The sequence below is a fragment of the Amblyraja radiata genome, chromosome 5 (assembly GCF_010909765.2).
Source record: "Amblyraja radiata isolate CabotCenter1 chromosome 5, sAmbRad1.1.pri, whole genome shotgun sequence".
NCBI classification, from domain to species: Eukaryota; Metazoa; Chordata; class Chondrichthyes; order Rajiformes; family Rajidae; genus Amblyraja; species Amblyraja radiata.
Genome location: NC_045960.1, coordinates 50,233,926 through 50,246,283, shown reverse-complemented (window position 1 = coordinate 50,246,283; position 12,358 = coordinate 50,233,926). Strand labels below are relative to the sequence as shown.

The window sequence follows — 12,358 nt, the reverse complement described above, 5'->3', positions numbered from 1 at the left end:
ATCTTTTATTCCCTTGTCCTGTATGGAGGACTTGGTTGCCCACCATGCTGCTGACAGTACCCTACGGTCGCTTACCTCCGTCATTAAGCGCAGCTGGCCAAACAAGCACTACAACGTTCCGCTGCCAGTCCGGCCTTTCTTTGCTGTTCGTGATAAGCTAGTGCTGCAGGATGGCATTATTTTAAATGGACACAAGGATGTGGTTCCTGCTTCGCTGCATCACCAGTATTTTAACGCTGTTCATGCAGGGCACCCAGGCGGAGGATGTAGATCAGTGTCACCCATGTTATGAGTCATGCTTTTGTAGTTACGCCCACTAACTTTACACTAACCTCTCCTTGCCTGGTTCCCTTAGAATTAGAGAGACGTGCAAGTGTGAAGTGTGAAATTTGCTATGTAGTCTTTCGACCTTTATCTTGGTGTAAGGCTCCAGTTATTTATAACAACCGAAACACAACACTCCCCCACACCTCCTTTCCCCATCACGCACAGACAACACACACACACACACACACACACACACACACACACACACACGTCTGAAATTCACACCTGCAATGAACGTAAGATGGCTGGCACAGTTACGGTAAGTCCTTTAGAGAGCGCGGAGGGGGGATAGAAACATAGAAAATAGGTGCAGGAGTAGGCCATTCGACCTTTCGAGCCTGCACCTCCATTCAATATGATCATGGCTGATCATCCAACTCAGTATCCTGTACCTGCCTTCTCTCCATACCCCCTGATCCCTTTAGCCACAAAGGCCACATCTAACTCCCTCTTAAATATAGCCAATGAACTGGCCTCAACTACCTTCTGTGGCAGAGAGTTCCAGAGATTCACCACTCTCTGTGTGAAAAAAGTTTTTCTCATCTCGGTCCTAAAGGATTTCCCCTCTATCCTTAAGCTGTGACCCCTTGTCCTGGACTTCCCCAACATCGGGAACAATCTTCTTGCATCTAGCCTGTCCAACCCCTTAAGAATTTTGTAAGTTTCTATAAGATCCCCCCTCAATCTCCTAAATTCTAGCGAGTACAAGCCGAGTCTATCCAGTCTTTCTTCATATGAAAGTCCTGATATCCCAGGAATCAGTCTGGTGAACCTTCTCTGCACTCCCTCTATGGCAATAATGTCCTTCCTCAGATTTGGAGACCAAAACTGTTCGCAATACTCCAGGTGTGGTCTCACCAAGACCCTGTACAACTGCAGTAGAACCTCCCTGCTCCTATACTCAAATCATTTTGCTATGAATGCTAACATACCATTCGCTTTTCTCACTGCCTGCTGCACCTGCATGCCTACTTTCAATGACTGTTGTACCATGACACCCAGGTCTCGTTGCATCTCCCCTTTTCCTAATCGGCCACCATTTAGATAATAGTCTGCTTTCCTGTTTTTGCCACCAAAGTGGATAACCTCACATTTATCCACATTATACTGCATCTGCCATGCATTTGCCCACTCACCCAGCCTATCCAAGTCACCTTGCAGCCTCCTAGCATCCTCCTCACAGCTAACACTGCCCCCAGGTTCGTGTCATCCGCAAACTTGGAGATGTTGCATTCAATTCCCTCGTCCAAATCATTAATATATATTGTAAATAGCTGGGGTCCCAGTACTGAGCCTTGCGGTACCCCACTAGTCACTGCCTGCCATTCTGAAAAGGACCCGTTTACTCCTACTCTTTGCTTCCTGTTTGCCAGCCAGTTCTCTATCCACATCAATACTGAACCCCCAATACCGTGTGCTTCAAGTTTGTATACTAATCTCTTATGTGGGACCTTGTCGAAAGCCTTCTGAAAGTCCAGATATAACACATCCACTGGTTCTCCTCTATCCACTCTACTAGTTACATCCTCGAAAAATTCTATAAGATTCGTCAGACATGATTTACCTTTCATAAATCCATGCTGACTTTGTCCAATGATTTCACCACTTTTCCAATATGCTGCTATCCCATCTTTAATAACTAGAAAGAGGGGGAGAAGGAGTGGAGACACTTTTAAGAAGCCAGACAACTTTTAATAAGGTTTAGTGGGCATTTAACAGTCGGTTTACTTACCTTTTTTTTTTCACAACAAACTTTACCTTCGACTATCTTTGAAAAAAACGCCGCGACCTAGCTGAGGCCTAGAGTACACAGGGACTACTCTCGAGCATGAAGGAGAGTTACAAAGACCTCCTAGGACCTCGTTTTGACCATGCTGCGAGTGAGTCGAGGGCAAACTCTTCTAAATTCGCGAAATACGTTGCCACAGTGGGACAGGCCCTTTAGGCAACTTTCCAAATATTTAAGAAATTGAACGCTTCTTCTTTGAACAAAGGGTCATCAGAATGTTTTTGGTATAAAAGGCTTACTCAGAGTACCCAAACAAGTCGCTCAGTGAAAGAGAGGCTGCCTCTAATTTTAATGCATTTTACAACATTTGCCAAATACAGTTACAATGCCAGATAATGTCTGGTTTACCAGTTTGATTCATGAAAACATTTATGATAGGCAAAATTGGATAACCCACCATTTTTTGTTTTATTCATGCAAGCATGCCATCAAGCAAGGCATGCCATGCCTTACTACATTTTGAGTTTTGACCTTAAATAATTGTAATGCAGTTAGAGACATTTCAAAATGGCAGCCTTCCTTACTCTTGCTTAAAACTCTTTCTTCAAACAAGTCATGACATGTGACGTAGCTGCAAGATAATGATACTTTTTGCAAGTGTCTATATTTGGTGAGACTGTGCATGATGTTATTAGTAAAAATGATAACGTGGACTTGAAGCAACTTTTGATGTGCATCAGTAATCAATTGAAAGTAGAAGTTTGAGATGAAGTATTTTTCTGATTGATGGGATGTGACAAGTAGTTAGGTGTTTAATGAACAGACTTTGCACGTCAATTCCACTGAATTTATTTATAAGTATGTCAATGTGTGTGAATAGCAATAAATTAGATGGCACAGAAAGCTCTATGGGAAGAACCAGGAAATTACAATGGAAGGAGATAAACAAATGAACGTGTAAACTAATGCGTAAATATATGAGACTCCCTGTATGATGTCCAGTATAGCTCGATATTCTCAATGATGAATGATAAAGTTCTGTTTAATGGCAAAGCAGATTCAGTAATCATTTTCAAAAAATAACTCACAATTGGAACGTTACATTTTAGCAAGCTGTGAGAAAAAGACGTGTAGAAATGGTTGAATATCTCTTGCATAGAACTTCCTCGTGCAAGATGGGTCAAATGGCTGTCTTGCTATCATGTAAGAATTTATAACACTTGCTATAAGAGTGATTCAAGATTGATTGTTAAAATATGTACCATCTGACAATTGTGTAACAAAGATGTTCTGGTCTATTTCATAGCTTAAAAAACCTCTATTGTGTCAATTATTAAATTCAATTGACATGTTCAGAAAGGTGCCATGTAAAATGCTAGTTTGCAAAAGTGTATGTGATTGCGAGATATATATTAGTATGAAAAGAATACTGGTTAGTAGACAGTCTACAAAGATTCTGGATCAACAGGATATTATCATGTCGGCAAGTTATATCTGGTGGGACACACTAAAGATTTTTTTTTTGTTTGTTTAGCAATGAAACAAAATGCACATGAAACAAAATGTACACAGCTTGATGCACCATCCCACTGTTCATCTATGTGGAATTGCAGCTCTAGGTATCCTATTGAAAATAAACAATTCATTTTGCCTCTGTTTTATTATTTCAAAAAAATGTTCGCCCAGGTGAAAGGAATAGTAATGTCAATTTTAAAAAATGGTAACACTTAATGTTTATCTTTGTTCCATACATTCTCAATGGATATCATTTAAAAAAATGCTAACCTTTCTGAAATACTTATTTTTCCTAGTTTATACTCTAATGAAATCCATCTAGTTAAAAATCATGCAGGTGTGGATGGTAACTGTTGCGCAACAGTTGCTCATCAGCTCCCACATATCTCATTGGAGACCTTTTGAACTATCTTTAATCAGTCTTTATCGGACTTATATGTTATATTTTGCACTAAATGTTGTACCCTTTATCCTTGTCGGTGCACTGTGGAGAGCTTGATTGTATTCATGCGTAGTCTTTTTGTCTGGTTAGCACACAAAGCTTTTCACAGTACACTTAACAATAATTAACTAAATTAAAAATTGGAGCAAGCATGCAATTATTATGCTGAACAAAGGGAATGATTTTGAAAAATCATCAAAGTACTTACTGAAGCAGTATATATGCTGTGACACAATGTTACTGAGAAAGCACAGAGTAGTTTGGTAAGGGCATGGGAGGTATGCAGAAATGAGTACAGCAAATTGTGTTTAGATTACAACAATTGAGTTAATCATGATAGGTTTTAAAAATGGGTATTTATTCCATCTTTTGACCATCGGTATCAACTAGCACCCAATATTTAATTCAAGGCCATCATTTCCTGAAGTGATAATCCTAGGAAAGTTTCATTATGTTACAACAATCAGATAGAAAGATTGTGATATTTACCATTCAATGACTGAGAAAGAATTTTAATGTGAATAATTGAATGATGGAATTCCAGTTCAAATAGTTATTTTTCAATGCCTTTGTGATTCTACTAAGCAGTAATTAATACTCGTCATATTATTAAATGATTACGGAAACCTAAACAGACAAAGCAAGTTTTTTTTTTGTTCATGGTATGAAGCAATCACACTTCATACCATGTAATGCATTGCCATAGTGAAATGTTCAATTCTACTTTTCTGCAATTGGAATAGAAACTTCCAGACTTGAGTTTTTAGCCTTGCATCTACCCCTCACTTAAATAATGGCAATTGCCGTAAGCCTCGCTTGTCAATTTTGACCCTCATATCATCTTAAGCAGACCAATTTTTTTTAAATCGTAAAAAAATGCTAGTTTAGGAAGACCACCACCAAAAGAAAAATTGTATTATATATAAACTGTGTAAATGAAACACAATATTGTATAATTTATTTCGAAACCAGTTGTTTGTTTCCAAGGAAATGGTTAGGCTTTACAGGTTTGAAGATAAATTGGGTGAAAAATGTAAAAGCGTCCATTCATATTTTGGGCTGTAAGTGTATTATTATTCAGCAGGGCAATAGACTTTTTAAAAGTCAGGAAATAGAGTTTCCAGTGACAAAAAATGATAATCTAATGGAGCTTTGATGTGGCACTAACAGTAATTGAACAGCCGCAATCCAAGCATGCGAGCAGAAAAGTAAATATACTTCTGTATTTGCCTTAGATTCAGAAGTGTTCAGCAGACTCTGTTTTAAAACAATTTGTTGTTTCTGTAGTCTATGGTGAAACAAACCACTAGTCAAGTAATTTGCTCTTGAAAGTGATTAATTTTGGCAAATGGTAAACATTGCATTAAGATCAGGTGAATAACTTGTTTTGTAATTTACATCTCACAGACTGTGTATTGGCATACATAATGTTTACAAAAAATGGTGTAAGCATATACTTAGTATGGAGATGTGTGGTTATATCATGATACATTCTAATTTTGAATATTCTGACACGAACTGTTTAATCCATTAAATCATTCTGTTCCCTGTAAACCATTATGTAACGTAATTCATAGATTATGCTTAGTTATCATTACCATAGGTGATTTAAATCATGTTTACCTTTTCTAAATTAAACCTAAAGGCAACTAATTAAAACTGAAATCAACTTATTTGTAAACATCATGGAAGTCCTGTTGCCAGTTCTAATGAATGGTTTTGTTTAATGTTTATAAAGTATCATTGTATATGAGTATAAGAAAGCCATCTACCAGACTCTCTTCCAAACTCTTTGATAGGAATATATTAAAAGGTAGACCAAGGAAGATTGATAAGGCTGTTCTGAAAGCCTCCTTGGAAAAAATGCAACATCAATAATTATAGGCAGCATGGAGTGAATGAGGTGCTTGAGGAGTATAAAGAATGTAAAAATAATCTTAAGAAAGAAATTAGAAAAGCTAAAAGAAGATATGAGGTTGCTTTGGCAAGTAAGGTGAAAGTAAATCCAAAGGGTTTCTACAGCTATATTAATAGCAAAAGGATAACGAGGGATAAAATTGGTCCATTAGAGAGACAGAGTGGACAGCTATCTGCAGAGCCAAAAGAGATGGGGGAGATATTGAACAATTTCTTTTCTTCGGTATTCACCAAGGAGAAGGATATTGAATTATGTGAGGTAAGGGAAACAAGTAGAGTAGCTATGGATACTATGAGATTCAAAGAAAAAGAAGTACTGACACTTTTGAAAAATATAAAAGTGGATAAGTCTCCAGGTCCTGACAGGATATTCCCTAGGACATTGAGGGAAGTTAGTGTAAAAATAGCAGGTGCTATGACAGAAATATTTCAAATGTCATTAGAAACGGGAGTAGTGCCCGAGGATTGGCGTACTGTGCATGTTGTTCCATTGTTTAAAAGGGGTTCTAAGAGTAAACCTAGCAATTATAGACCTGTTAGTTTGACTTCAGTGGTGGGCAAATTAATGGAAAAGAACCTTAGAGATAATATATATAAGCATCTGGATAAACAGGGTCTGATTAGGAACAGTCAACATGGATTTGTGCCTGGAAGGTCATGTTTGACTAATCTTCTTGAATTTTTTGAAGAGGTTACTAGGGAAATTGATGAGGGTAAAGCAGTGGATGTTGTCTATATGGACTTTAGTAAGGCCTTTGACAAGGTTCCTCATGGAAGGTTGGTTAAGAAGGTTCAATTGTTGGGTATAAATGCAGGAGTAGCAAGATGGATTCAACAGTGGCTGAATGCGAGACGCCAGAGAGTAATGGTGGATGGCTGTTTGTCAGGTTGGAGGCAGGTGACTAGTGGGGTGCCTCAGGGATCTGTGTTGGGTCCACTGTTGTTTGTCATGTACATCAATGATCTGGATGAAGGTGTGGTAAATTGGATTAGTAAGTATGCAGATGATACTAAGATAGGTGGTGTTGTGGATAATGAAGTAGATTTCCAAAGTTTACAGAGAGATTTAGGCCATTTGGAAGAATGGGCTGAAAGATGGTAGATGGAGTTTAATGCTGATAAGTGTGAGGTGCTACATCTTGGCAGGACAAATAAAAATAGGACGTACATGGTAAATGGTAGGGAATTGAAGAATGCAGTTGAACAGAGGGATCTAGGAATAACTGTGCATAGTTCCCTGAAGGTGGAATCTCATGTAGATATGGTGGTAAAGAAAGCTTTTGGTATGCTAGCCTTTATAAATCAGAGCATTGAGTATAGAAGTTGGGATGTAATGTTAAAATTGTACAAGGCATTGGTGAGACCAATTCTGGACTATGGTGTACAATTTTGGTCGCCCAGTTATAGGAAGGATGTCAACAAAATAGAGAGAGTACAGAAGAGATTTACTAGAATGTTGCCTGGGTTTCAGCAACTAAGTTACAGAGAAAGGGAGAATAAGTTAGGTCTTTATTCTCTGGAGCGCAGAAGGTTAAAGGGGGACTTGATAGAGGTCTTTAAAATGATGAGAGGGATAGATAGAGTTGACGTGGACAAGCTTTTCCCATTGAGAGTAGGGAAGATTCAAACAAGAGGACATGACTTCAGAATTAAGGGACAGAAGTTTAGGGGTAACATGAGGGGGAACTTCTTTACTCAGAGAGTGGTAGCTGTGTGGAATGAGCTTCCAGTGGAAGTGGTGGAGGCAGGTTCGATTTTATCATTTAAAAATAAATTGGATAGGTATATGAATGGGAAAGGAATGGAGGGTTATGGTCTGAGTGCAGGTAGATGGAACTAGGGGAAAATAATTGTTCGGCACGGACTTGTAGGGCCGAGATGGCCTGTTTCAGTGCTGTAATTGTTATATGGTTATATTGTTATCACCGGTGGTTCCTCAGAATCATTAGTTCATGATCATTCAAGGTGGATAACACAGATGCCCTACATATCTGGCAGAAGGAATGCACCACCTCGCAAACAACCTGCCCACCCAGAACACCATGCATCTCCTGCCATATATGTAGATGAATTTGCAGATTCCACTTGGTCCCATCAGTCAGCAATTGTAGCAAGTGATCCTTAATCCTGAGAGACTGTCTAAAAGAGAACAACGTCATGTAATTCTCCAGCACGTTTACAGTTACAGTTAAATTTCTTCCTCTAAGTATCTGAGGAATAAATGTAATACTTTTTGACCAATACCGTAATAGGATATGACAATGACTGACCATTACCAGCTTATGGCTTCTGTACTCATGACAATTAACATACTGCACTATGCTCTTGGATTTATGTACTGTAACTTACAGGTTGCTATAGAGTTTTATTTTGTACAGTATTGGTGCACGATATTGTTAAGGCACCAAAACTACATACTGCACCTGTGGATAGTAGTTTTCATGGAAGACAAAAGTCATCTTTTACTTTTTTCTTAAATTTGCTTTAATCAGTTGCAATGTTCTATATATGTAAAGAAAGCATCACGATATTTTAATCCCAAATATATCCAGCGAAATTTTTTTTTAATCTATTTATTTCAATTTATTTTTAGGAGGAAGCAATCCATGGATTTCATATTAGCAGCTACTTTGAATATATGGAAAAGCTTGAAAAATCCTACAGAACTACTATACTTGCAGAAATGAAGAACATAAATATAAAGTGAAAATTGAAGATTTGATTGACTACTTTTCTGGTAGCTCCATCCTTTTCAATTGTTATTTATGTAATTTTATTGGAAGAATATATTATAAGATCTTAAATATTCCCACAACAATGCAGCTTCACGTATAGATGGTAAGCTGTGACTGAAAAGCATTTTGGCAAATGTTTGATTAAAATTACCAGAATTTTACAAAATCACCAGAATTTTACAAAATCCAACTGCTGCAAACTAAATAAAATATATTTTTGGAGGCTGATAGATGTGATCAAATGCATTTCATATTCCTTTAGCAGTTTAAATTTAACAAATAGTGTGGACATTTGGGAACAATCGAAAAGTTATTGTATTCTCCTAGAGTTAGGCCTGAGAGACATTGTGACCTAGTAGAGGACGTGTAAATGAGAATTAAAAATAAATAAATATTGTGAATCTACTGAACTGTGAGTCTGTAATGTACTTGCAATAAATGATTTGTTAGCCCTTAATGACAATGCAATGAGTTGTTTGGCAATTTGGAGGCCTGCACTCTGCCTGAAATGCTATGCAATTGAATGTGGTGGCCTGCACCCTGCGCCCCCCCCCCACAACTGGCCATCAATATTGGAATTGGTGGAGACTTGGAATATTGCGTTGGGGGACCAGCCCTCCCGTGTGAACATGGGAGCGAACGGGTTCCACTTAGTCTAGTATGCTATAAATTGGGGGTTTTTTTAAAACGAAATGCTGGATGTACTCAGCAGATCAGGTAGCATCTGTGAAAGGAGAAACAAGGTAAATGTTTTAAGGTGTGTCATTTCTTCAGACTAATTAAGACAACCTGTTATTTATTATTATTAGTAACAATAATAATGGACATTTTGGTCGCAATGGATAAGATGCTGGAGGTTTAAAGGCCCTGTTTCTACTTTCTATGACTATGAATAATCGGTATCTAGATTGATAAAATATCTTATTTAATTTTATATTGCCATAGTTCTGCTTTAATAAGGTAAATATTTACGTGCACTTTTATATACTGGGACCTTAATGATTAATTTGAGCATTGTAAATACTGAACAAACCCATCGAGTGCTTATTATTTTCTATGTGCTTTGTAATGTACAAGTCTGCGCTTTAAACTATAATTGTAATAATTTGCTTCTAAAGTTATCAAATATTTCATATTGGACTTCGCTGATGAAAGATTCACACCTCTGAAAGCAGATTTTCATTAAAATATTTATTTTGGACAGGAGGTGGTAGTTGGGGGCGATTGCGGTGCCATTGTAACTTGAAGTTCCTCCAATGCGATGTAATTTAGATTGCTGAAGAATGTTAGCCAGTAATCATTACACCATTTAAATTGAAGGGATCGAGTTTATAATATGCTGTCAAAGGTATTTGTTACATGAAGTACATTTTTGGAACATTTAACAATAAATCACATCTGTGCTAATGAACCGATTATTGCACATTTAAGCTATTGTCCATTTAGTTGTCCAAATATATTTTGAAACAAAAATCTGTGAAGCTCCTTAGTAAATTCAAATTTAATTGGGGCCCAGCATGGGTCTTTCCGCTTGAGCCAAATCCACCGGCTGCTTCTTTCAGCCGCCTCTGAGAGTGATCTTATGGTCTTCCGCAGAGCCTGACCGTGGATTCCAAGCTCCTTCAGCAGTCTGATGGTAGATGACGCAACAAATCCTCTGCATCCCACTTCAACTGGATAGACTTTGGTGTTCCAGCCACGCTGCGTTGCCTCTGCTGCAAGCTCTGCGTAACGCAGCTTCTTACGCTCATAGGCCTCCTCAACAGAGTTCTCCCATGGAACTGTGAGCTCTATGATGTAAAGCGGCCTTTTCACGGGGCGAGTTGACGCAAGATGTCACCAGAGTGAAGAGGTCGTGGTCCAGCACGAGTCTCGCACGATATAACGGCAGTAGATAAAGAGTTCCCACGGTACTCGGCATTTCTGCTATTTGTGCGAGTGACTTGTCCCTTTCCCGAGCTTTCCCGTTAAATCTTGAATGAACATCGTGAACTACACGTGACACAAATGATGTAACTTTTTTTTTCACACACTATATATATCCTCCCTTGGTTGAATTGGCTCATTTGGAGACATATTTTACTGTGTATGTGGGAGACACAGATGGACTGAGCACAGTACCTCGGTCATACTGTGTGTGGGAGAGGGGGAGAAAGAGACGTACACTCACAGAGGCAGAGTCTCTCAGCCTGTGTAAGAGAGAGAGAGAGAGAGAGAGAGAGAGAGAGGCACACACAAGGTGGATGTGAAATCTCACCTGCCTGTTTCAGTGACAGACACCCGCCGTCAGTAAATGAAGACACCCCCATCTGTCTCCCCCTCCTCTCCCTCGACTCCCCCACCTTTCTCTCCCAACTCCAGTCCCGTCCCGACCCCCTGGGAAACTGAATAGAGCAACAGTCAACTGCTGCCTGTGCGCTGATATGACAATAAAGGCTACTTTACTTTACTGAGTTAAAGAGTTCCCACGATAGACTGTAAAACTGGCACCCTGGTTACTCCAGCTTTTTGTGTCTGTCTTCGGTTTAAACCAGCATGTGCAGTTCACTCCTTACACGGGTCTCTGTACAACATTGATTGGTAGCGTTCCGGACCCCTGGACCCGAGGACTCCGACCTGTATCTCTCAAAGAAGTACATGTGAAAAATTTCTCACGGACCATAAAAATGCGTAACCTTTCAGTAAAGTCCCTTTTAAAGTCCCTTTTAAAGATTATAGTTATTTTCTTGAATCTCATTAACATAACTCATGAATAAGTTGATGTCCATATGCGGATGCAAATCTTTATTTTTATTTATTTTTTAAATTCAATCCCACATAAGATAATTTTTACTCACCTTCTGTTCCCTCTGTCCAGCTTCCGGGTTCACCGTTCGCAGGAGTTCCCACGGTACCCGCAAGAGTTATTACGGATATCGCACTGGCCACTACGTTCATATAATGTTGCAATACTCAACCACAAGTGTACAAGTCACTCTTGGAGAAATTCAAACTTTCTTGAATTTTCTCCCGAGTGACCAAGTTACACGATGACCTGCCGTTAGCACTACGGTGGTCCACGGTGGTCCACGAATGCCGCACTGTTATCGCACGAGGTTCCCACGATGTTAAACTCCGGTTAACTCTTGCGTCAAGTCGCCCCGTGAAAAGGCCGCTTAAGCAGTCTTCTGTGAAGGGGACCAGAACACCAAGTCTGGCCTGAGGTTGGTGGAAGCAATTTCAGGTGGAAAAACTAGTTGTCGGCCGATGTCCGCCAGCATCCTCCAGTCGCGGGCCCTGCATAGGTTTCCTTCTTCTGATCTGGTGGAAGGATGTTTAGATGTTTTCTGTCCTTCTCGGACAAAGGTTGTTGCCCTTAGGGAGGGGGGGGTTGCTTGCTCTCGGAGGCAAGGAGTTGGTCGCACACCGCCTGTTCTCAAGGGCTGATGCCAGGCTTTATTATTATTATTATCATCAAACCATGACAATCAACGTAGAAGTCACATCTGACCAGCAGTTTAAGTGTGTAGGATCTACTGAAGCCCACGACAGAAAGCAAAGAACAAACGCCACTTAGCTGAGCCAGACACCTTGTGTCACGTTTATTCCAGAAGCCCCTTTTACCTACATTCTCACCAATCATGTCCCGTGTGCAGATAAGGCTAATTCGTGCATCTGATCTTGAAGTTGTTATTGAGCTCTTGTGGCTGGACC

The 12,358-nt window shown here is 39.4% G+C and overlaps 1 protein-coding gene across 2 annotated transcripts in view; it reads left to right on the top strand.

The window, feature by feature from the left end:
- Positions 1 to 8,833, top strand: part of tbc1d32 (TBC1 domain family member 32) — a 150,212-nt gene extending 141,379 nt beyond the window's left edge. For both annotated transcript variants that reach the window (XM_033021187.1, XM_033021186.1), the window contains one exon: positions 8,524 to 8,833. In XM_033021187.1, the coding sequence (XP_032877078.1) occupies positions 8,524 to 8,637 (114 nt within the window). In that variant the 3' untranslated portion in view covers positions 8,638 to 8,833. The remainder of the gene's footprint in view (positions 1 to 8,523) is intronic.
- Positions 8,834 to 12,358: the final 3,525 nt, after the last annotated feature.